The sequence below is a fragment of the Carcharhinus amblyrhynchos genome, chromosome 4 (assembly GCF_965287045.1).
Source record: "Carcharhinus amblyrhynchos chromosome 4, sCarAmb.v2.hapA, whole genome shotgun sequence".
In the NCBI taxonomy this organism is placed as follows: Eukaryota; Metazoa; Chordata; class Chondrichthyes; order Carcharhiniformes; family Carcharhinidae; genus Carcharhinus; species Carcharhinus amblyrhynchos.
In genome coordinates this window covers 98,872,512-98,899,160 of record NC_137327.1, presented here as the reverse complement: position 1 = coordinate 98,899,160, position 26,649 = coordinate 98,872,512, and the positions used below count along the sequence as shown (strand labels likewise).

The 26,649-nt window shown below is 41.3% G+C and overlaps 1 protein-coding gene and 1 pseudogene across 1 annotated transcript in view; one reads left to right on the top strand and one right to left on the bottom strand.

The window, feature by feature from the left end:
* Positions 1-17,556: 17,556 nt before the first annotated feature.
* On the bottom strand, positions 17,557-17,784 carry LOC145342810 (U2 spliceosomal RNA; annotated as a pseudogene).
* Positions 17,785-19,039: 1,255 nt separating this feature from the next.
* LOC145342678 (fibrous sheath-interacting protein 2-like) overlaps positions 19,040-26,649 on the top strand; it is a 38,295-nt gene continuing 30,685 nt past the window's right edge. Inside the window, exons 1-3 of the mRNA XM_080188232.1 lie at positions 19,040-19,141; positions 23,721-23,846; positions 26,330-26,491. Of these exons, the coding sequence (XP_080044358.1) occupies positions 19,079-19,141; positions 23,721-23,846; positions 26,330-26,491 (351 nt within the window). The 5' untranslated portion in view covers positions 19,040-19,078. The remainder of the gene's footprint in view (positions 19,142-23,720; positions 23,847-26,329; positions 26,492-26,649) is intronic.

Here is a 26,649-nt window from a genome sequence, read left to right as displayed (position 1 = left end):
GCTTTGGTGAGTCTTAAATCATTTTATCATCCATCTTTGAGGGTCTCTTTTTCTTGCCAGCCTCATATATTTTTAAGGTTCACTGGGTCATTTACTCACTTTGTGTGTTTGGGAACCAAACACAAGTTTTGGGAATTGTCTATTCTCCCAAGTTATGCTGCTGGAATCCATCATTTCACAAATCCATTATTCTTTATTTACAGCAACTATTTGCACCTTTGGACTTCTATTCGGGGTGAGACTTTCTCCTCTTTCCAGATCTCACTTTCTTTACAGTCATGAGATCTGACATCATTATTACATCAGTATCATGTATGCTTTTGATGTTAATCCTTTATGCAACATTTTTAACAACAAAAACCATCCCAAGACACTTTCCAGTGGTATGATTCGACAAAAATGGCTGCTGGGGCAAAGAAAGAGAAATCTCAGGAGTAGAAAAAGATGAAAGTGATGGCAAGGCAGAAATGTTTATGGAGGAAAATCCTCAGTGTGGGTCCAAGTAGTTGAAAGTGGTGGTTAGCACTGCTGCTTCACAGCACCAGGGACCCGGGTTTGATTTCCGGCTTGGGTCATTGCTTGTGTGGAGTCTACACGTTCTCTCCGTGTTTGTGTGGGTTTCCTCTCGGTGCTCCAGTTCCCACCCACAGTCTGAAAGATGTGTTGGTTAGGAGAATTGGCTGTGCTAAATTCTCCCTCAGTGTATCTGAGTAGGCGCCAAAGTGTGGCGACTAGATGATTTTCACGGTAATCTTATGGCAGTGTTAATGGTAGCTAGAAGGGAGGGGAGAATGTCTCAGAGGTTAGAGTCATAGAAATGCAGTTTGGAGAGGGTTGTAAGATATGTTGGGGTTACAGAGATAGGAAAGACATAAGGCTGTGAAGGATTCTCAATTGTCATTAGTGGATTTAAATGAATGAAGTATTTTAATATTAATTTAAGGTGCTACAATGATCAGATAGCCAGCAGGAACAATACTTGTGTATTGGGAAAATGAAATGAGAGAAATTGTAGACAGTGAAGGGTTTGGTGAGTGAGTAGAACAGGGGGTGAAGTGGAGTATTATTGGAGGCCAGCAACTATGAGTGGTGGGTTTGGTAGAGAGAATAGGATACTAACAGAAAAGAATGCATGATTCAAGCAAAAACATGGAGGCCAAGGGGTTCTTAAGACTTGGGGAGAAAATGGAAGACCACGCAGAGAAATTTCTGAACTAGTTTAGAACTGAAAGTCTGGCTACAAAGACAAAATATAATTAGAAGGGAGAAATAGGAATTCATTTTTATCTTTATGTGTTGATAAATCAACTCTTGTGCATAATGAAAGTAGCAACTGAGCAAAGGCGGCAGTACTAGATGATGAAACATGAAAATAAATGTCTGTGCTGGCCTGGTGCATTGACCCAAACAGGCGGCAAGGACTGTGGCGACTAGAGGAATTTCACAGTAACTTAATTGCAGTCTGAATGTAAGCCTTACATGTGACTAATAAATAAACTTTAACTATAGTTATTGATAAAAGTGTGAGATGAAGAAGGATAAGGATTCAACATCATTTCAGGCATTTGAGCAGTTCATGCACTGCAGTCTGGGGTGTTATCTATTTTTGGACGAAATATAAAATTCATAGTGTTATCTGAAGATGAGCTGGGATTTCACTTGGTGTTCGGGTCAATATATGTCCTTCAACGTCACTGAACCTTCATCCCAGTGTAGTTTATAGGACCTAGTCAAACAACAATTGGTGGCTGTGTTTCACTAAAATACAACAATGATTAAACTTTGGAAATACTTTATTGGCTAGAAAGCACTTTGGAACATCCTGATGTCCTGAAAGCTGTTATATCAGTGAAATCTTCTTAAAAATCTTGGGCCCATTTCCAAATCTTTGATATATGCAAGGAACAGAAATGCCCTCAGAATGGAACCCAGTGGGTCACCATTACTGTTTCCAACCACTTAGCTCTTATTCTCTGTTTTCTCTCTTCTAATCAATGTTTATTTGAGTTTGCTGCCTTCTCCTAATTCCATATATTCCAATTTGCCACAATAATACCTGAAATGGAATCAAAGGTTTTTCTTAACAAGCCTGTACACTGCATCCCACTGCATTTGCACTCTCTATCATGTATACTACTTCTATGAGGTTTGTTGTGCACAGTCATTCATCTTTACATTTGTGAGCACTGCCTGTAACTATTTTCTTGCTCTCAAGATACATGATAATTTCATATTTAATTAAAGACTAACGTTTTCCCAACAAATGTTAATGTAACTGGCCTAAATTACCTACATTAGTTTTGTCTTTCATCTTAAAACTGGTTTCTTTTTAAGTCTAGTGGCATACATCTACATTTAATTAACCCTAAAATATAAGTTCTAAGCCCTTTGCAATTTCCTTCTCTTCATTCTTTGTCTACCTTTAGGCTAATGTACTTAAATGTTCCTTTTATCCTTCATAATATTGCTGATCTCATGCTCAACTATTTCAGAATACAGTTCCTCTCTGATATCCTTCCTGTTAGAAAAGGCTGCAACAAAGTACTAATTAAAATCTCTGCCTTTTTTGTAGAACCATAACCTATGCATGACTATTTACCAAGTACTTTGTCCAAATCACTTCAACTAAGTTAATCCTCATCTTTATAAAACCTACTCTAATCCAATCTTGTGATGTAGTCTTTACACTGACTTTTTCCGTAAACCTTATATTGTGGTCTCTGGCCCCCTAAGTGCTCATGATGTGGAGATGCTGGCGTTGGACTGGGGTAAACACAGTAAGAAGTCTCACAACACCAGGTTAAAGTCCAACAGTTTTATTTGTAGCAAATGCCACTATCTTTCAGAACTGGCTGTTCCTTTGTCAGGTGGGTGGGAATTCTGATCACAAACAGGGCATGATGTTCAGAAGTGATGTTAGGGGTAAGTTTTTCACTCAGAGGGTGGTGAGTGAATGGAATCGGCTGCCGTCAGTGGTGGTGGAGGCGAACTCGCTGGGGTCTTTTAAAAGACTTCTGGATGAGTATATGGGGTTTAATGAGATTGAGGGTTATAGATAGGTCTGTAGGTTGGTAGGTGATGTGGTCGGCGCAACTTGTGGGCCGAAGGGCCTGTTTGTGCTGTAGTGTTCTATGTTCTATGTTCTATGTTCTATATAAAGACACAAACTCAATTCACACGAATAATGATTGGAGTGTGAGTCTTTACAGTTAATCAATTCTTAAAGGTAAAGTCCATGTGAGTGGAGAGAACATTAAGCACAGGTTAAAAAGATGTGTATTGTTTCCAGACAGAAATGTTAATGAGATTTTGCAAGTCGAGGCAAGTTGTGGGGCTTACAGATAGTATGGCATGAAGCCAAGATCCCGGTTGAGGTCCGCCCTCATAGTGCTCATCCATATTAAGAATACTTCATAAAATTCCTTCAATAATCAATGTGATGTGTTTATCCAAAGTACAGTCTCAGGAGTATTCTGAAGCACTGCATTACATTGAATAACAAGCACAACAGTAGTGATTGATTTTCACTACGTGTTGATAGTTCTAGGGCTCATTGCGACAATTTGGAAGCTCCAAACACCATGAAGATAAACACTGAAAGTAATCAGGAAATTGTATCACATGCACTAATTTTCATTTGTTTTTGCCATTATATGATACTTGGCATTTTATTTTGTAGAGAGCTGTCTATTGTTCAGATACTTTTAAAGCCCTTCAACAGATGTAAATTTACAATAAAGTTGCCATTATACAATTGCTTGGTGAGTAATTAGCTATAATATGAAAGGCCTTTAGCTAATGAAAACTGATTTTCCATAAACACACTTTGTCCTTTTAGTTTAATTTTAACAATGGTAAGTTACATTTCTCATTAAAATAAATTGCTATACTGACTAATAAGTATTACCTGAAACAAAATAGCCTAATTCTGAAGATGATTGCCACCACCTACATACCAATAAATATCTCAAGTAAGACTGCCTTCTCCATGGATAATCAAGATCAGTGGACAGTAATTAATTACATTTACCTCTAAGGCAACAAGGCATATATTTTTCACTTTAGCACTTTAGGCAGGCACAGTGGCACAGTGGTTAGCATTGCTGCCTCACAGCACCTGGGTCACTGTCTGTGTGGAGTTTGCATGTTCTCCCAGTGTTTGTGTGGGTTTCCTCTGGGTGCTCTGTTTTCCTCTCACAGTCTAAAGGTGTGTGGGTTAGATGGATTGGTCATATTAAATTGCCCGTTAGTGTCAGGAAGATTAGAGGGTAAGTGGGGTTAAAGAGATAGGGCCTGGGTGGGATTGTTGTCTGTGCAGACTTGACGGGCCAAATGGCCTCTTCTGCACTGTAGGGATTCTATGATTTGTTAATTTATTGATGATAATTTAAGGTTTCCATCAGAACTGAAAACAGAATCAAGAAAATTAAATGTCTGGAGAACCAGAAGTGGATGATCAGCCTGTTGAAAATTATTTTGCAGGAACTGAATCAAAGCAGAGCTTTGTCACTCACTGGGATGTATGAGATGCTCCAGAGAATGTGAGGGTAATCTTTTAGTCCAGCAATTAATTCAAAGAAAACAGTTCTTGTCAAAACCATTTGCCTGCAACAATTGACATTGAAATGCCATATTACTTAAAACATAAATACAATTTTAAACTAAAGACTGCATTATCTCAAAGGACATGGAGTTTGAAGGTATAGATAAGGCTGACTTGAAAAAATCTGCAGCAAAAAGCAAAGCTTCAGCAACATGTCTCTTTCTTCAGATTATATGGCATTCCTAAAGATCAATGTAACATGCTGTAGAATGCAAAAAATATGCTAAAAAAATTTCCCCGTAGATTTTTTGAGGAGGAGGTTATTTATAAGTAGAATTCATAGTGATGTGAAGATGTGCGAAATAATCTTTAATCCACCTGTTGGAAATCTGAATTGAACTTTTAATAACAGACTTTTTAAAAACACAGAGACAAAACAAAGTGACTCAAACTCACAGCATAAAGGTCTAACTTTAATTTGCATTACTATGACTTGTAAATTCCTAGCTCTCCAGTATCAAATTAAGGGGTACCCCAATGATGCACTGGAGAATGCCTCTTGGAAGTCCCCAAGTAAGGCTTTATGTGGCAATTTTCCAGAAACACTAACTTCCCCAAGACAATTGAGATACACTGGAAACCATCCACCAAAGTGATTTAAATTGTTAACTTCGGATGGTTCTGTCAATTTAACGTTAATAGTTATTCTGAAAAAAGTTAGAAGAAATAAAACCACTTCTAACTTCAGTGCATCTTCCCCGGACTCTATCCAGCTGGACCTTATCACCTCCCATGTCCGACACCCTTCACTCGCGCTGAGTCTCCCCCCTCCAAATTTCCAAACCCCATCTCCAAATCTTATCCACTGACCTTAGATAATTACCTTCTCCCTCTGCTGTTATTTTTAATGGCACCTTTGGATTTCGTCCAGCCTGAGTCAGGGACATCAGTGAAGACAGACACTAAAGAAATTTAGCATAGTTAAGTGGGTATGCAGTGACAATCCAATGTTGATGTCCACTCTGATGAGGATATGGTCCTGTACGTTCCACATTCTAATCCATTGGTGTAGAGTCAGCCTGTCTGCATTATCCATCAAAGACAATGGGCAGAATTTTCCATTCTGGAGACAAGGGCGGAATGTTCTGTTCTGGAAATCAAATGTGATGGTGGGCAGTAAAAATGGTGTGATTCCACTGTGTAGCAGGATGGTTGAACTTGCAATCTTCCACTTTTTAGCTCATTAATTATGCATCAGCAAAAAGCTCAGCAAATCTCATGGTGGGATGGACAGTGATTCATCTGTCCTGCTGTTAGTTTATGGGTCAAAGGTCATGTTGCCACATTTAAGTGGTGCCTGGACAGACAATGACTCACTGCAGGTCAGGTATTCTATGGCATGGAATCTATGACACTCAGAACAACCCAACCGTCAGTGTCCCTATTGAAGAAAGCTTCCCTGGAGATTCTCCTCCAGGCTATTCAGGAAATGTGAAAGGTTCTCTTTCCTTGGGATTGGAGCAGAAGGTCCTCCCAGTTAATCATATCAGTCTGAGCAGAGACTAGTGACCATGGCACTTAGTATCACACCCAGCCCTGCAATGCCCCAAAAGAATGAATGATTTATCCTCTCCACTAGGGTAAGTGAAACTTCTACTCACTCTAAACTCACACTCTCTGAAGGGCATTGGGCATTACCAGCAGATGAATATCAGCATTGAACACCTGTTAATCACTTTAAGATCCCTACAGAGCAGAAGAAAGTTAGTCAGCCCATCGAGTCTGCACAGACACTCCAAAAGAGCATCTTACCCATGGCATTCATGCTTCTGAATTACTCTTTCATCCATAATGCTGACATTCAATCCATATGACTCTATGCAGGACAAGGGAATTATAGGCCGGTTAGTTTAACGTCTGTTGTAGAAAAAATGGTTGAATCCGTAATCAAGGAGAAAATAGCGAGGCATCTTGAGAAGAATTGTTTGACAGAGCAGACGCAGCACGGTTTCGTTAAGGGGAACTCGTGTCTGATGAATTTATTGGAATTCTATGAGGATGTGTCTAGTGCGGTGGATAGAGGGGAACCGGTGGATGTGGTGTTTCTCGATTTTCAGAAGGCGTTTGATAAGGTGCCGCACAAGAGGTTGTTACAGAAGGTTAGGGGGCATGGAGTTGGGGGTAGGGTGTTAGCGTGGATAGGGGATTGGCTGTCAAATAGGAGGCAGAGAGTGGGTGTCAGTGGGTGCTATTCGGATTGGCGGTTGGTGACTAGTGGAGTGCCCCAGGGATTGGTGCTGGGGCCTCAGCTATTTACCATTTATATAGATGATCTGGAGGAGGGAACCGAGTGTAAGGTGTCGAAATTTGCTGATGACACAAAGATTGGTGGAATGGCAAATTGTGCGGAGGGTGTGGAAAATCTGCAGAGGGATCTAGATAGGCTGAGCGAGTGGGCGAGGACCTGGCAGATGGAATACAATGTTGGCAAGTGTGAGGTTATCCACTTTGGTAGGAATAATGGTAGGAAGGACTACTACTTACATGGCGAAAAGCTGCAGCATGCTACGGTGCAGAGGGACCTGGGGGTCCTTGTGCATGAGTCACAAAAACCCAGCCTGCAGGTGCAGCAGGTGGTCAGGAAGGCAAATGGGATGCTGGCCTTCATAGCGAGGGGGATTGAATATAAAAGTAGGGAGGTCTTGCTGCAACTGTACAGGGCACTGGTGAGGCCGCAGCTGGAGTACTGTGTGCAGTTTTGGTCGCCGCACTTGCGCAAGGATATTTTGGCCTTGGAGGGAGTGCAGAGGAGGTTCACTAGGCTGATACCGGAATTGAGGGGGTTGAGCCATGAGGAGAGGTTGAATAAACTGGGCTTGTACTCATTAGAGTTTAGAAGGATGAGGGGAGATCTCATTGAGACGTATAAGATGATGAAAGGGATGGATAGGGTAGAGGTGGAGAGGTTCTTCCCGCTCAGAAAGGACAGCAGGACTAGAGGGCACAGCCTCAAGATAAAGGGGGGGCAGTTTAGAACGGAGTTGAGGAGGAACTTCGTCACTCAAAGGGTGGTGAATCTCCGGAATTCTCTGCCCGTTGAAGTGGTTGAGGCTTCCTCGCTAAATATATTTAAGACGCGGGTAGATAGGTTTTTGGTAGGCAAGGGGATTAAGGGTTATGGGGAGAAAGCGGGAAAGTGGAACTGAGCCACTTCAGATCAGCCATGATCTTATTGAATGGCGGGGCAGGCTCGAAGGGCTAGATGGCCTACTCCTGCTCCTATTTCTTATGTTCTTAAGATCTCCTATAGGGGTGTTAGCGCGAGTGGGCGAAACGACCACTACGGACTCAGGGTGAAGTTCAATAACGGCACAGCTTTATTTTCTTTTTATGTTGACGGAGAAGCACAGTCAGGACATACAATCGGACTGTCCCGAAAGCGCTCTAAAGACTCCCCCACAATGGGCTACAGTTCTATTTGAACTTCGCATTTCAAATGCTAATCCTTTATTTACAGTATTTGACTTCAGTCATCCTGTTTTGATGTTTTCGAGTGTTGGAGCAATTGTTTTAAGTGTGTGTTAATCGTTTTTGTCTGGTTGTTTCCTTAACTGTGTTAATTTTAGGTGTCTCCATGGGTTGTTTGACTGGTTTAGAAGTGCTGATTTTGATGGGGTGGGGATGTGTTCTTTAATTTAGTTCCTGTAGGTGCCATCCTGTCCAATTTCCCTTACGTGCTAGCCCTCATTTGCATTCTAAAAGCATGCTCTTGCCGACTGATCAGTGTCTGTTACTTTGTGATTTTAGTGGAGGGTTCTGAGGATAGCTTTAATTTGCTTCCATTTTGTGTGCCCAATTTCATAAAATTTGTTGTCCGATAACAAGGGTAAATGGGATTAGTGTGCCTCGAGTGATAGTTATTGTCAGTGCAGACTCAATGAGCCGAATGGCCTTTTCTGCACTGTATGACTCTATGACTCCCTATGGAGAGAGCCAAGACAAGGGTGGGGTCCCTGACATTGAGGACACTGTCACTGTTCAAGGAACATTGCCGAGATAGCTGGGGAGGATAGGAGTCATACCTGTGTGGAAGGTGAGATCAGCCACCTCCAACAACCTAATTAGGGCACCAGAATCCATCAACAACATGTAAACAATTACTGTGTATGAGTTTACCTAGTCAATCACTAATTCTTTCTTCTCCCTATTCCAGGTACCAGCAAGAAAAGGGAGGGATATCCTCCTCCATGTGACCATCCCAACCCATCTAAAAGGAGGAAACAGACTACCATCTGATGCAGAAGTCTCAATGGCACCAAGTTCTAGAATAGGGTCAGGTTCACAACCTGAGGCTCACAGACATGGGTCCCCAGCTGATGGAGGTGGAGATATTTGACAATCAGAGGGCTGCTGGAGGCTAGGCTCCTGCTGACACCAAGTCTGATGGTGAGCCTCTGTAATCAGTCACGAGAGACAAATTGGATTGACACAGGGGTGGACTTTCTCAAAGAATGAGCTTTTCGCGTAATTGGACATTTTCACCGAAAACAAATACTGATTGGACTATAAGCAATTGTTGACCCTTCTTAGAATTAAAGTATAAAAGATATTGTTAAAGAAATTTTGTCGCTGCAATCACAGGGAAGGAGTACTATCAGTGTGAATTGGATGAAGAGGAAAAGGGAGGGTTATAGTAGATATCAAAGGCTCTAAACAAAAATGCCTTCAAGGAGTATATAAAATATGCAAGAGGAAACTTAAAAAGGAAATTAGAAGCTCAAAACGGGGGCATGAAAGGACACTGGCAGATAGAATATAGGAAAATCCTAAGTTGCTTTACAAGTGCATTAAGAATAAAAGGATAACTAGAGAGAGAAGCCATTAAGAACCACAGTGGTAATTTGTATGTGGAGTTGAATGACAGAGGTAGGATTGTATGAATACTTTCTGTCAATGTTCATTAGTGAGAGAGACAATGTAAGTATAGAAATCAGAGCAAGACTGTGATAAAATTAAAGAAATGAGCTTAGGGAGAAGGTTCTGAGTGGTCTGGCACACTTAAAAATAAATAAATCTCCAGAGCCGGATGAAATATATCCCAGGTTGTTTGCGTGAGACAAGGGAGGAAATATCAGGGCAATTTTCAATTCCTTCCTGGTCACTGAAGAGGTGCCAGGTGAGTAGAGAACAACCAAGTTGGTACCCATATTCAAGAAGGGAAGGAGTAAACCAGGAAACTACGGTCAATCAGTCTTAACCTCAGTGGTGGAAAACTATTGGAAGTGATTCTGAGAAACAGAATTAAGAACAGTCTGTATGATTTTGTTAAGGCAGGTAATGTCTGACCAACTTGGTTGAATTTTTTGCAAAAGTGACAAAGGGCACAATTTTCCCATCCCGTCTGCCACGGGAATCCTAGCAAGCGGGACACAGATTATGCAAAGGTTCATTGACTATGGTTGGGATCTTCTGGCCTTGGGACGAGCACGGCAGGAAAATCCTGCCCCAGGTGTGTAGATGAGGGTAATGCATTTGATGTAGAGTTCTAGGACTTCAGCAAGACTTTTGACACAGTCCCACATGGGAGACTGAAAGCAAAGGTAAGAGTCCATGGAACCTAAGGGAATTTGGCAAATTTGATCCAGAATTGGTGAAGTGGCAGGAAGCAGAAGATAATTGTCAAAGGGTGTTTTTTTGACTGGAAGACTGTGTCTAGTTAGGTCCTGCAGGGATCAGAGTTGGTGTCCTTGCTGATTGTGATTTATAGAAATGATTTAGACTTGAATGTAGGAGGGTTGATCAGTAAGTTCACTGATGATACAAAAATTGGTAGGGTAGTAAATATGAAGAACATAGCCTTAAATTACAGGAGGATACAGATGGGCTGGCCCGACAGGCCGACCAGTGGCTAACGGAATACAATCTGAATAACGTGAGGTGATGCACTTGGGTGGAACAAACAGAGAATAAATGACAAAAGGCAGGCTCTGGAAAACACCAAAAATCAATGACCTTGGTGTGCATGTACACCAGTCCCTTAAGGTAACAGAGACAGATGGATACAGTGGTTAAGAAGGCACATGATATACTTACTTTAGTTAGCCAAAGCATAGACTTTAAGAGCAAGGAGGTTACACTATATAAAATGTTAGTTACACCACAGCTAGAGTATAATGTGCAGTTCTAGAATTCATGTTATAGCAGGATTGATAACTGTGAAAAGGATGCAGAGGAAATTTACCAAGATGTTACCTGGGCTCAGGAGTTTTAGTTATGAAGAGAGATTGGATAGACTGGGTTTCTTTTCATTAGAGCAGAGGGGACTGAAGGGAACATGACTGAGATATATAAAATTATGAAGGGTCTAGGTGGAGTGGATAGGAAGAAATTTTTCCCATTGGTGGAGGGATCAATAACTAGGGGGCACAAATTTAAGATAAGGGGCAGGGGGTTTAGAGGGAATGTCAGGAAAAACCTTTTCACACAAAGGGTGGTTGGAGTTTGGAACTGACTGTCTGAAAGGTGGAGACAGAGAACCCCATAACATTTAAAGAACTATTAAATGTGCACTGACAATGCCAGGGCATGTAAGACAATGAGCTAAGTGCTGGAAAATGGGATTAGAATAGTTGAGTGGTTTGTCTTTGACCAGTTCTGATGCAATGGGTGTAAGGGCCTTTTTTCTGTGCTGTATACCTCTATGACTCGCTGAAGTTGACTGCTCTCAGATAATTCTATGCATCTTATTTCCATAGTAGAATATAGGTTTGTATTGTACATTTTGTATATGTTGAGCTGACCTAATAAAGCTGAATATTCAATCCAGAAGTTTTATTGCACTGTAATTCTAATGTATGAACCTCAATAAGCGGACAAATTTTAAGAGGTAATGGTGACCCAAGGGTCCACTTGTATGCCAGGACTGATACTGGGGAAGAGACCTGAGAATCATTACTCTGAAAAGATGGGTTTGTACAGATCATTACAGATGGTAATTATCATGCATTTGGGGCTGAACAGTGGATGCAGAGACTGACCTGCAGGTCTGGAATGGTTCCAGGGAAGGAACTTGGGTATCATTGGTCAGTGCTGAAAGGAGATGAAGGGTGGAATTTTACGGCCTCGCTTGTCCCGAAAACGTAAAATCCTGTCTGAGATCAATGGACCTTTTTGTTGTCCACCCTTTGCTCACTCCAATTCCTGTGGCAGGTGGAACAGTAAAATTCCAGCCATACAGTCAGAAAGGTGTCCACCTGGCAATAACTGATATTCCCCCACTTGAAACCCCACCTAAGTGAAAAAAAAAGCCCATATCAAAGGTTAAAACTGCTGTGAGAATGACATAAAATCATTGCTTATTTTTAAGGAAAAGACAATTGGATTTTCTTTTCAGTCTCTAAGAATGTATATGAGTGTAGGAAGCTTCTGGACTTGTGAATAAAGTTTGCCTTTTAAAAAGTCTGTGCATGCCAGTGGCATTAACTCTTCTTTGCAGCGCGAGAAGTTATTAATCTTTCATAGTTTTACCTTTAATGTTAGAAGCATTAGTTCAAATTGTAACTGATACTATGATTCTAATGATCAAATTCAAACACAGAAGTAGTAGGTGTGCCACAGGAGTCAGAGACAGACCACACTTTTCACAATGCCACATACAGAACTACAGAAATTGTGGCTGGTTAAAATTGTCAGCTCCTCCCATCTATATAAGACGATGGACATGCAGTAAGTCAAATCTGTCTGGCGGGGTACCTTCATATGGTGCACTTTTGCTGAGGGCTACAGACCGACCCATAGGAGCAGGTGGCACATGTGAAGTGGGTTGTTGTTTTCTGTGTTGACACCTGTAGTCAACCCATTGGAACTGACTATCATGCTGGCTTACATCAGCCCACAGGTGATGTCACTACTTTCCTTTGTCAGGAGTTCTATGAGGATGTGTCTAGGGCGGTGGATAGAGGAGAGCCGGTGGATGTGGTCTTTCTTGATTTTCAGAAGGCATTTGACAAGGTACCTCACAAGAGGTTACTGCAGAAGGTCAGGGGGCATGGAGTTGGGGGTAGGGTGTTAGCGTGGATAGAGGACTGGTTGTCAAATAGGAGGCAGAGAGTGGGGGTCAATGGGTGCTATTCGGATTGGCGGATGGTGACTAGTGGAGTGCCCCAGGGGTCGGTGCTGGGGCCTCAGCTATTTACCATTTATATAGATGATCTGGAGGAGGGAACCGAGTGTAGGGTGTCGAAATTTGCTGATGACACCAAAATTGGTGGAAAGGCAAATTGTGCAGAGGGTGGGGAGAGTCTACAGAAGGATCTAGATAGGCTGGGCGAATGGGCCAGGAAATGGCAAATGGAATTTAATGTTGGCAAGTGCGAGGTGGTCCACTTTGGTAGGAATAATGGTAGGAAGGATTATTACTTATGTGGAGAAAAACTGCAGCAGGCGACGGTGCAGAGGGACCTCGGGGTCCTTGTGCATGAGTCGCAAAAACCCAGCTTGCAGGTGCAGCAGGTGGTCAGGAAGGCAAATGGGATGCTGGCCTTCATCGCGAGGGGGATTGAATATAAAAGTAGGGAGGTCTTGCTGCGGCTGTATAGGGCATTGGTGAGGCCGCAGCTGGAGTACTGTGTGCAGTTTTGGGCGCCGTACTTACGCAAGGATATTTTGGCCTTGGAGGGAGTGCAGAGGAGGTTTACTAGGCTGATGCCGGAGTTGAGGGGGTTGAGCTATGAGGAGAGGCTGAATAGATTAGGCTTGTACTCGTTAGAGTTTAGAAGAATGAGGGGAGATCTCATTGAGACGTATAAGATGATGAATGGGATGGATAGGATAGAGGTGGAGAGACTCTTCCCGCTCAGAAAGGATAGTAGGACTAGGGGGCATAGCCTCAAGATAAAGGGGGGGCTGTTTAGAACAGAGTTGAGGAGGAACTTCTTCACTCAAAGGGTGGTGAATCTCTGGAATTCTCTGCCCGTTGAAGTGGTGGAGGCTGCCTCGCTAAATATTTTTAAGACGCGGGTTGATGGGTTTTTGATGAGAGAGGGGATTAAAGGTTATGGGGAGAGGGCGGGAAGGTGGAACTGAGCCAGGACAGATCAGCCACAATCTTATTGAATGGCGGGGCAGGCTCGAAGGGCTAGTTGGCCTACTCCTGCTCCTATTGCTTATGTTCTTATGTTCTTATGACTCCCAAGTGAGAGAATCAATGGTTAAGCGCATTCATGTCATACGTGCAAGCATCTTGAAGCAGAGGTTTGACCATCCCGCTGGTAGTCTGGCTGCAGCTAGCTCACCTTACAGATACACCTTAGATATGTGGGTCATTTGAATCATACCTGAAGTGAAACCTATCATGCTTCTCCTTGCCAAATTCAAGATGCAAAACTTATGATCCAGGCAGGCTCCATAAAATATTTTGGAGTTTCTCTCCTGAACCACAACAATATATCCAGAACAGTTTGAAGTCAGAACAGCTTCCAGTACACCAAGGAGACACTCTGGTTAAAACAATAACAGCAGATTTTCTACCCCAGGAAGGCAAGAAGCCTTGCTTTCAGCTAACCAGCAGAATTTCCAAAACAAGTGAGGGAGAGAAAAACACGTCTTTTCAGCTTGATGTCCCTTCTAAAGGTATGACTGCCAGCTGCCCAAATCAAAAATGAAACCTTGAATTCACTACGAAAAAAAGCTGTCCAAAACACATGACCTGTTACCAGTCTTCCTCCTAACAATGAAGGTTCATAGAGATCCCAGAGTAAAAATAAACAAATCCCATTTAAACCACTGAAGGGGCAATAAAAGGACTTCTACAGACAACTCAGCAACAATGAAATAAGCTGAAGCTGTGAGAGCTGATTTAAAAAAAAACATTTCTTAAAGATACATGAACGTCACAATAAGTAACCTGTTAAGCGCTGAAAATTTGAATTTCAGTGTGGTTCAGTGCAGTTCTGGTTAGTGTGATAAAATATGTGGGTGTCTTCAACTCCAGTACATGGCTCACAAAAGTAAAAGCAGCAGGCTTGAATTTTGACTGTTGTATGATGTGTATCGGAAATTAAGAGGTTTGACATGGTTCTGGTTGTATCAAAGAGGCCTTTGGTCAGAAACATCTTACAAAAGACTGCTATACTGTTTGGAAATTAGATTAGAGTTCAATCTAAAATGCTGTCTTTGATGATATCTTCCCTTTGAAATGGTAATGTTACTATGATTTGGTTGCTTTCAATTTCTAAGGACTAAAAAGATAATTGTGCAAATTTTAAAGGTCCCAAGAAAGGCGGGGAGAGTTTAAAATGTTGTTTACTGCATCTTTGATCAGAATCAAATCAAACACCATTTTCTGTTTTAGCTCATCATATGACTCAGACTCAGCAGATTCCTGGCCTCTGGCAATCTCTTAGTGCTGGAACTCTGTGATGATCCTGCTTCCATCTGCTATAGATGGACCAGTGCAATGTGTTCACCAGCTTGTGACACCGAGGCTGCTCTAAAACTAGGTCACATTGAAGTGCAAGGCAGGGGCCTGAGAAACAGGAACCATCACTCATGTCTGATGGATGCTGTAGTTCTGGATCCTCATTCGGTTTATCGTTGCTGACCTCACCATCCACACAGGAATGGTCCAAATCCTCTCTGGACATCCGAAGCACTCTTCCTTCAAATTTCATAATGGTCTTCACCAGTCTGGGTCCTCTGCTCCCACCACTGTGGGATCTCTCACTCTTGTTGTGTGACAGCTTGTCCTGAATGGGGAGAGTGTAAGCAGGATACCTACCAGGCTAGATCATAAGGCTGACTGGCACATATGGGTGGTGAGTGGATCATGGACCACATGAGGGCATGACCTGCAGTGGATTTGAAGGTGTGTCTGGGAGAGAGAGAGTGATGATGTCCTTGAGCTGGCATTGAGTGAGATCCCTATGGATGTATGATGGGTCTGTGAGTGTGTAAGTTGAGAGTGATGAGAAGAATGACCTATCCTGGCAGAATGGAGGAGATCATTCACCCTCTTGATCACATCGCAATGGACCTTCACTGTGTCCGGCAGTTACTCCAGGGAGGGATCAGGGAACTTGTATTTCCTGGATCTGGCATCCATGTCTTTGCAACAAAGTCCAAAGTGTACTAGCAGGTGCAGGGGTGGCCTTTAAATATCGCGCCCAGATCTTTGAAATGCTATGGTGATAGCAAAGTGTGCGAATCAGCAGCCATCCACTAGTGATATGGAGTGGAACTAGTATCTGCCTAGTTTCTCCACTTAGTGCTGCACAATACAATAGAAAAAGCCACCACTGCCGTAGGCAGGCTCTAAACCACTTCTCCCACCTGACATTGGACTTTGCAAATATCAGAGACAGTTATGCCCAGAGTTGTGATAAATAGTTGTTTTTCGGATTGGAGGGAGTAGGGAAGTTCCCCAGGAGTCAATGCTGGGCCCCTTGCTCTTTCTGATATATAATATTCACCAAAGCTGTGTTGTTCAGAATATGATCCAAATTTGCAGATGATACAAAGATTGGAAATGTTGTCAACAGTAATGAGAGTAGTACTGAACTTCAAAAAGACAAAGACATGTTGGTGGATTGGACAGACGACTGACAGAAGAAGTTCAATGCAGAGAGGTGTGAGGTGGAAGAAAATAGAGATAATAGAAAATAAAGGGAGAAACTCCACCAGAGGTGCAGGAACAAAGGGACCTCAGTGTATATGTACATAAGTCATTGAAGATAGCAGCACATGTTGAGAGGGCAGTTAATAGAGCATATAATATCTGTTCATTTATCAATAGAGACATTGAGTACAAGAATAAGGAGGTCATATTAAACTTATATCAGACACTAGTTAGGCCTCATCTATGGTCCTGCATCCAGTTCTGATCTATTTGATCTATTCTACTTAAAGAAGGATATGAAGGCATTGGAGGAAATACAGAGGAGATTCATAATAATGATTCCAGTGGTAAAGAGCTGTAGCTATGAGGTTGAATTGAAAAGATTGGAACTGTTTTCCTTGGAGAAAAGAAGGCTGAGAGGATACTTAATAGAGGTATTGAGGATCCTGAGGTATATTGACAGGGTAAATAGTGAGAAGCGGCTCCCATTTGTGAGCATTGATTCAAAATAATCAGCAAAAGGAGTAAAAGTGATGTGAAATAGAGTTCAAATTCGACCCTGTCCCATCTCTTCAATGGCTGAGATTATTTTTTGAAGACTCTACCTAGTCAATAACGCACGCAAATTCTTTAATTCAACAGCAATAAGCAAACAAAATAATATTCAAACTCAACAAAACTAGGAGGGACTGTGTAAGAAATTCACATGAATGCACCTTATTTAATGGAAACTGCAACTAGTTCAGGGTGTAATTTACAGCTCTTTTCATTTCCTCCCTTCTCCTGTATGTCTTCACTCAAACATTAAACAATGAATAACATTTGAAAGAACAAGATTAGTTAACAGTCCTGGTTGTCCTCATAAAGGGTAAAATCGGAACAGTTAAGATTTCTTTTGGACACTGATTCATCCGTTCCATATGTTCAGTGGTTTCTGCCTTGTTATTTCTGCTTCTGTCATTTATAAATGGAGAATAAGAAACATTTTCTATTCATGGGAGGCCCCTAATTATGTAGGCAACAGCATGAGTGTCGCCAGCTGTGATGTATTACATATTAAACATTTCAAATAGATGAGTGGCTACTTTTCCTTTCGTAAGAAGCAGATGTTGGGGGATTTGCATCTGGGGAAATTCTCTGCTTTGCCTCTCAGTCAGTATTTCGGGTTCAAATCGCATTCTAGGCATTGAGCACAAAAATTAAGGTTGGCATTCAAATGCAGTACAGAGGGAGCACGGCACTGTTGAGAGTTAAACCCAAGCCCCAAACTGCCCACTTAGGTACATGTGAAAGGTCCACTGGCATTATTTTGAAGAAGAGTGAGTAGAGTTGGGGAGGGGGAGGGTTCAAGCTATCCTCCAGTATACTAATCAATATTTATCCACAATACTTTTTAGAAAATTTTTTACTCCATCCTTAAAGTTCACAAGGCGAATTCTCAGAATGGATCAGGCAAACCCAAATCCATTCTTTGCTTGCTCCAAAAACCAAATTCAAAATCCAATTGAATCCATTTCAAGGTCCCCACAAGTGAGGCAAACAAGATCCAAGCTGACAAGATAAGGCATTGCATCCCATCTTAGGCTTGATCTGATGCTTGATCTTAGCCAAAAGGCCGAGAAGTTATGATATTTATCCCACAATCAACTTCACAATCATATCATATTTGGTCATCATCACATGATGGCACAGTGGTTAGCATTGCTGCCCCATGGCGCCTGGGTTTGATTCCCAACTTAGGCCATTGTTTGTGCAGAGTCTGCACATTCTCCCTGTTGTCTGCTTGAGTTTTCTCCGGCTGCTCCGGTTTCCTCCTACAGTTTGAAAGATGTGCTGGTTAGGTGTATTAGCAATGCTAAATCCTCCTTTCACATACCTGAACAAGCACCAGAGTATGGAGGCTAGGGGATTTCCACAGTAACTTCATTGCAGTATGAATTGTTTTTGTACCTTTTGGTACTTTATTCCTAATTTTAAGAAAAGCCAATTAAGTCCAATCAGAGTCCCCACATGAGGGACAAACCAGATCTGAACTGTCAGGACAAGAATATACATCCCACTGTGGGCTTGATCAAACAAGATCCAAGTTGACAGGAAGAGGCATTACAGCCCTCCCAGGCTCGATCTAACACTTCATCTTAGTGAATATATAGTGTGGAGATGCTGGCGTTGGACTGGGGTGGGCACAGTGATAAGTCTCACAACACCAGGTTAAAGTTCAACAAGTCTATTTGGAATCACGAGCTTTCGAAGCACTCCTTACCTGATTGATGGAGCAGCGCTCCAAAAGCTCGCAATCCCAAATAAACTTGTTGGGCTTTAACCTGGTGTTGTGGGACTTCTTAGTGAATGTGAGCCTACTAATAAATACACTTAAAATGTTTGGGGGAATTTGCTGGGTTGCCCATGTTATGATGGTGACTACACTTCAAAACTGGCTCAGGAGCACTTCGCCCCATCTGGTGGGCGTGAAAGAAAACACAATATGAATTTATATGTGGATCTCAACCAGAAAGACTTGCCTTCTTTGTTTTTGCTTTGGTTGCTAAGGAATGGTTGACCCAAGGGTGCGGTGATTGTGTCCTGCTGCCGTTTCCATGGTGACGGAGTAAACATTGTCCTGTCAAGCCGCTGTTTGTGAATTATTAATGACTGGACATGGCCGGTGCCGGTGGGCAGGTCTGAGTCCTCCCGACTGTTTACACACATAAACAGCCCTATCGCCACAGAACGCCTCGCCTCGCCAACGGGCTAAACGGGCGCCTTAGCAACCAATGCACGAGGCAGCCCGTCTCCAGCCCCAGAAAGCTGTTCCTAGTGAATGTGAGAAAAAGCCCCTGAGGTCCTCCCTCCCCCACTCCCTCCGTCCCTCCCTTTAGCTCTCAGGGCACCACACCACACCCCATCACCCAGCCGCCAACATGAAAGCCTACCTGTCCTCCTACTCCAAGGATGCGGCCATCCGCACCGCCGAGGAGAGAGATGTGAGTATGAGTTTGTTTAGAAGGTTTATTTACCCCAGCCTGGAGGCCAGTCTCCAAAGATGAGCGACTCCAAAGTTCTCTCTCCACAGGTGTTGCCGAGGTTTTCCAGCATTTTCTGTTTCAGATTCCAACATCCACAGTATGTTATATTATATAATATTATGACAAAGTTAAAAGTTAAAATAAGTTAGCATACAGGTAAAGTTAGCATACAGGTACAACAAACAATTAGGAAGACATGGTGGTTGGAGTACAAGAATGAAGAATTCTTGCTGCAATTGTGTAGGGTTTTGGTGAGACCACATCTGGAATACAGTGTGCAGCTTTGGTCTTCATATTATACAGATGAAGGACTTTACTAGGAGGGAGGGCGAGAAGGTAAACAGGAATGTCTTAGGGGTGGGTCATCCAGACTCCTAAGTGTAGGTTCTATTCTGTCTCCACAGATGCTGTCAGACTTGCTGAGGTTTTCCAGCATTTTCTGTTTTTGTCTCTTTGGAGTGGAGTTGGTTTAGCTTCAGTTGCTGATGGCAGGAGATTGAAACCATCAAAACCCTACAGTGCAGAAGGAGGCCATTTGGTCCATCGAGTTTGCAATCCCACCTAGGCCCTCTCCCCGTAATTCCACATATTAACCCTGTAAGCCTTCACAGGAAAAATCATTTACCTGAGGCACTGCTTTCAATGTCTCATAAACCTGAATCCCCAGATCACCCCACTCTCCTACCTTGTCCAGCTTTACCCCATTCACTGTATAATTATTATTCTTTCACGAAAGTTGCATCACCTCATGTGCACTGCAATGCCACAAGAGGTAAAATGATCTAAGCACCAAGAAATTAACCCAATGCCTTGTACTGATGAATCATTCAGATTTAAGTTGGCAATGCTTCCTCAAGACTGCTGTCAAACCATCTTAAGATGTGTCCCTTTGGGGGCAACAGATGACACTGCATATCAGGCTTAGTCAGTAATTCAGGAACTAAGGGAGCCCATAAGGGGTTATTGATAAGGTGGAACGATGGGCAATAAAATGGCAAATAGAATTTCATATCTGTAAACATGAAGTGGTACAGCCTTCTTAAAAGAGCAATCATTATACAGACAATGGGGTAAAGCTGGATGAGGTGGAAGAGAGTAGAGTCATCTGGGGATTCAGGTTTACACAAATGATAGGTCAGTTATGCTGGAATCTATTACTAAGGAAGTTTAATAATGCACTTAGGCATGGTCTGATTGGAACCAACATGGTTTTACTAATAGAAATTTCTGCTTCACAAACGTATTTTTTTTTTGGAGATGTAACTAGTATGGTAGGTAAAGAGGAACCAGTAGCTATAGCATACCTGGTTTCCTAAACAAATTAAAAGTTGTCACCCAAAAGGTTAATAGGAAAAAATAAGGACTCATGGAATTGGAGTAACATATTAGCATGAATCAAGGATTGGTTAATAGATAAAGAATGGACATAAATAGGGCTATTTCAGGTTGGCAGGCAGTGAATAATGGAGTGCTGCAAGGATCAGTGCTGGACCTTGGATACAATCTATATTAATGACTTAGATGGAGGGATGGAGGAAATTAATGTATCCAAGTTTGAGGATGATGCCATGCTAGGTGGAATGGTAAGCTGTGAGGAAGACACAGAGAGGCTACAAAGAAATACAAAAAGGTTAAGTCAGGCAACAAGATAGCAGATGGAGCACAATATAGGGAAGTGTGAAGTTATTCATTTTAGTCATAAGAATAAAAAAGCAGAATTTTTTTAAAAGGTGAGAATCTTTTAAGTGTTGTTGCTCAAAGAGACTTGGGTGTGCTCGTACATGGAATACAGAAAGTTGGCATACAGGCACAACAAACAATTAGGAAGACATGTTGGTTGGAGTATAAGAGTAAAGAATTCTTGCTACAATTGTACAGGGTTTTGGTGAGACCACATCTGGAATACAGTGTGCAGCTTTGGTCTTCACATTTAAGAAAGGATATGTTTGCATTGGAGGAGTGCAACAAAGGCTCACTAAATTGATCCAAGGGTGAGGGGGTTGTCCTATCATGAGAGGCTGAGTAAATTGGGCTTTTATTGCCTGGAGTTTAGAAGACTGAGAGGTGATTTTATTTCAATCTGCAGAATACAGATGTCCTCTTGAGAGATTGTTTCTGTTATTCGGGGAATTTAAAATATGAGGGCACTGCCTCAGAATAGGGGCTGATCACTCAGGACAGATGAGGATCAATTTCTTCACTCAGAGATTTGGGAATTTTTGAAATGCTATGCCCCAAAGGATTGTAGATGCTCAATCATTGAATACATTTAGGGTTTTGATAGATAGACTTTTAGTCCCAGGGAATTAAGGGATATGGGGAGTGGTTGGGAAGAAGGAGTTGTAACCCAGATCGTATTGAATGGTGGAGCAGGCTCGATGGGCTGTGTGATCTACCCCTGGGCATCTATTTCTTATATTTTTATTATTTCTATATTATTTTGTATAATTCTTTGGAATAGACAAGGAGTCAGCCTTATGTGGTTTCAAAACAAATAATATATCCAACATTGAATAATTTAATTGGATTAGCTGATTTACAATTATTCAAACAGGTTACTTGACAAAGGTACATACAAACAAATATATGAATATACAAATTAGGAGCAGGAGCAGACCACTTGGCCTATCGAGCCTGCTGCACAAATCAATGGCTGATCTGATTGTAACTTCATGTCCACATTTTGACTTATCACCAATAACCTTTCACCCTCACATTTCAAATGGAAACTTGATGAAATTGTCAGCATGACACTCCAAGGTCCTACCCCTTTCTTTCTGCTTAAGTAGATAATTTATTCTCCTGAAACCAGTTCAAAGCTGTTCTCCAGTGCTGTTGACCTGCTTCCTTTTCCCTTTCCCAGCTGGATAACTTCCAATCCTTAAGTGACTTTCAAGGTGACAGTTATTCTAAAGATTCCTCTCTCTAACCATTGCTAGGTGAATCTTCTAGTCTTGCTTAAATCCTCATGAACTTGATAACTTCAACCTAAGTGTGAGCTCCCACCTGCAATCCTGTATGGTGAATGATAAAGATTGAATTTTCTCTGCTTAAGATATAGGCAAAGAAGTGTCATATGGACTCAAAATGTTAACTTAGTCAAGTACTTTTTGTTTTTTATTTCAAATTTCTAGCATCCACAGTGTTTTGCTTTTAGTATTTTGCTAAGGTTCAGTGATATTTTTAAAACTCCTGTAAGCCAATGCGATAATGGCTTGCTCTAGGCTCTTTTCCGCTAAAGCCCTGCTACATTGTAGCATGGATCACATGGGTCTTGCATTCAAGAATTGCTAATTAGCTATCCTCTGGCCCCTATCTTGGAATTAAATAGACAGTTTATAACATAACTGTTTATAAAAACCTAAGATTCCCAGCACCTCCCTATGAAACTCGGAGACTAATAGTCTACGTGCAGTTAGCGGTGTCCTTGCCACTGTGCGAACATCTTGTACCTTCTTTCCAGTAGAAAAACCTGATCCCCAATTTAACCTTTAACAACCAAGCCACACAGGCTTGTTGTTGGGCTGAATTCAGAACATGGCAGTCTTCATTCCTCTGTTTCCCAAAACATGAAAACCTTATAAACTTTATATTTGTAACAATAGACAGAGGCTGAACATTACTAAACTGATAGTATGACTTTTTAGAATCTAGTAAGTGCTTTGTGATGAAATTATCCTGTCTGGACTTTTGTATCCATTAATTACTCCACAAATTCAGTGCTAAGAAAGGCTGCATTTTTGGAAATGTCATCCTTTGGGTAAAATGTGAAACTGAGGTTGCACCTGCCAATTTCCGTGAATTGGATATGCAATTATCATCTCATGATGCTATTGAAGAGGAGTCAAGAGTAACAATAATGTCTTGGCCAACACTCTTTACTCAGCCAAAACACTGATGGTTGATTTATCAGTTATGTTGTTGCTACACTTTCAAATGTCTTAGTGTGATAACACTTTGTCAATGTAATACTAAAGAAACCCAAAGGTAACTGTTAATATCAGTATTACACTAGTGGAAATGCATCTCTTAGGATGATTGTATGAGGAGCTCATGATTGTATTGTTTATGAATTCATAGAAACTCTGCAGTGCAGAAGGAGACCATTTGGTCCCTTGAGTCTGCACTGGCAACAATCCCACCCAGGACCTAACCCCGCTTAGCTACCCTTACCTTAGTTAGAATCCCTTTAACCTGTCACATCCTGGGATGTTAATTTAGCGTTGTCCAGTCAATCTAACCTGCACATCTTTGGACTGTGGGAGGAAACCCACACAGACATGGGGAGAATGTGTAAACTCCACAAAGAGAGTGAGCCAAGTTGGGAATCAAACTCAGGTCCTTGGATCTGCGAGGTAGCAGTGTTAACCACTGTGCCACCGTGAAGCAGACATAGGGAAGCTATAACATAATGACACCTCTGCTTTATACTAATTGAGATACGGTGGATTCTGTGGAACTTTACACATAAAATCCAAAGCACAGCTCCACCTTACCCAGAAATAAATCAACCCAAATGTTCTTTTTTGATCCACAGTGTATGAGCAGTAAAGCAATCTTAGGGGCAGGATCAAGAGAACTTTTGAATTTGCCACTCGGGGCCAAGCTACCCTTACTTCCAGGTAGTGGAGTTTTGCTGTACACAACAACCCTGGGTGAAAAGGTAAGCTAAGAAGTAAAAATCTAATTCATAATCACAGAACTTGTAAACCTAATCAGTGGCAGACAAGCTAAGTTGGTCAGATGTGGCATTTGAAGATAAATTTATTAATCTTGAACACTCGTGTGATGCCATTGAATGTTTTATGGCAGTGCATCCTGGTCCTTGGGGCTTGACACCTGGCATTGACTACCATAGCTACTTGATTCCATTGCCTTCTCAGAATTTTTCTGAAGGGTCACTAGGTCTCTGTTGTTTAGATGACATCTCCTTTGCTGTCAGTTTCCTGCACAAAGCCTCCAGTGCAATGTCAGAAAACCATGGAAAACCATTGTTCCGTTATTATTGAGCATTCCCCAAGTCAAAATCATCTTGAGGATGACATCCAGCAAATGGTCCAGATAAAATTCAACTTCTTAATTGTGTAGACTGGCTTTAATGGCACAAGCTAGTCTCATGATTCTGCAATTCTGCACCCCCTGCCCAATCATACAGCCACTCAACAGTATGGTTAGTGTTGGTTGCATAACAATCATTTAATTAGCCTTCAGCACAAGCTGCATTAACGTCTAATTATGTTCCTCTTATTTCTCCTGCTGGTTTGTTCTTTCTGGAAGATCTATGATTGTTTTGGTAAAATGCCAAGGAAGATGCTGGGGGTGTTTGATGATTTTCTGTTTTATAATGTTGCCGCTCTATCTCCATTTTGGTAAAACACTCAGAAACATCCTGTGGTCTACATTGCTTTACATCTTCATGGCAGCAACTCCCATCACAACCCCTACTGTCTAATCTAGCCTTAAATATCTCAGCTTTGTCTGCAATTGTAGTCGCAAGAAGATCATAATTTCACTGAATTCCATTTGATCACACAGACACATCTCAAAATAAGGCATTTTGCACTTTGTTTTGTACCTCAGAAAATGAATTGTCTCAGGTGTTGTTGTTGGTCTCACAGAGACCAATAACTTCCAAAAGAACTGAAGAACGAGATTTCACGATTTCACACTATTTGTTTAATGTTTAATTCACTCACTAAAATAACCACTTAATGACCTTAATAAAAGAGACTAAACCAGGCTGCTTTCAATAAACTCAGAATGATTGATTTATTATAAAACAATTTATTTTTGAACAAGTTGTAAGAGCTGGTTAACATGCAAATGTACTCCAAAAGTGTAACTAGCCCCTTTTTAAAAATACTGCAGACACACATGCACATGCACATGACAAACAGATTGGGTCTCTGCTGAGATTGATTTTGAAGGATGGGCTTCATAAACAAAAAATAAAGTTCACAGTGTTTTGACATTGTTGATCTGTAGCTCCCTCATATGAAGACTTCTGGCTGCAGTAGATGTCTTGAGGTTCCCACCAATGGAACTTTGGCATGGAGGAGAATATAGACAGAGTTAGTTCAATTCTCAGCTTTTTGGACTTTCAAAGTTATAGCCACAAGTTTCACCCAGATGAGGATTCTTTGACAAATTGATAACCACACACAGACTTTCATGCAAGTTAGGGCAGCCTTCTTGGCTTATTTCCCATAACTAAGTTCAAACAACAGGTTCAAAAATTAAAGCTCCTTTGTTTGGCAATTTGCAGTAAATTGTTAGCCTTTTTTTAAACCAGTTTTTTCCCTATCAGTTTAACTAATTGCAATTCAAATGTACCACACTGATAAGGTGGTACATTTGATATCATTTGATTTCCTAAAAAGGTAAGCCTGTTGGCAGTCCAAGGTGAGTTTATAATCTTTAAAAACAAGTAATACTATGAGTTTCCATATTTTAAAAGAAAAATATAGTTTGTGAAGATATGGTTTTCCCAACAACAGGAAACTAATAAATCAAATTTAAGAAAGGTATTTTCACACCAACTAATGCAATCAAAAAACATCTTTCAAAACACTTTTACTTGCAGATATGTAGCATTACAGGAATAACCGCACAGCCACTCCCAACTTTCCAGCAGGTTCACTTCTTGCTGCATCAGGTCAAAATATCCAGTGTCCTTCAACAATCGATCCATTCAGTCTGAGTTTTCTGGATGTGATTATCACCTGCAAGGCACATCTTAGTGATTCTCCATTGCTTAAATCACCAAGAACCCTTATTGTTCTGTTTCCTTTCTTCTGGACAGAAAGTGAACTTTCGTAAGCATCCCACTTGGTTGTTAATGGAAATTATTCACTTGCTTCCATACGTCAGTAGATTTTTTATCTCTGCATCTCAAACAGCAGCTGTTCTTTTTCAGTGAAATGCTGTGAAAAAGTGCTAAAATTGGCATCCCACGCTTCAACGGGTTTCTGTTTGAGTTTTTCCCCCTATGGCAGCCAGATGACATGGGTATATCTTCAGACTGAGGCGTTTATCATGACTTGACTTCACCATCTGCTTTTTTAGAATGTTTTGTTTCCCTGAATTAAAGTTAAAGAGTTTTGTGTTCATGACAATGCGTAACTCCTAAAAATGTCTTCATTTCAGCTTCACCAGCCATCTAGTGAGTTCAACCTCACAGATCCCAATTTGCATCTGTTAAAACTCAACTACCAAAGCCTTCATGATCCTTATTTGAGTAGCTACTACAGACGTAAAGACATACTGAAAAAGTTAAAAAATCAGGGGCTTATCACAGAAAACAATAAGGTAATTAAGTGCTGATAATGTCATTCTAATTTTGAATCCTAATTTATTTTTCCAAACGTGCCTTATGGCAAAGTGACAGATTTGAAAATTTTCATTGTGTAACATATTACAAGGTGGTGTGTCAATTAGTTGCTTTTATATTTGACTTTGAACAGGAA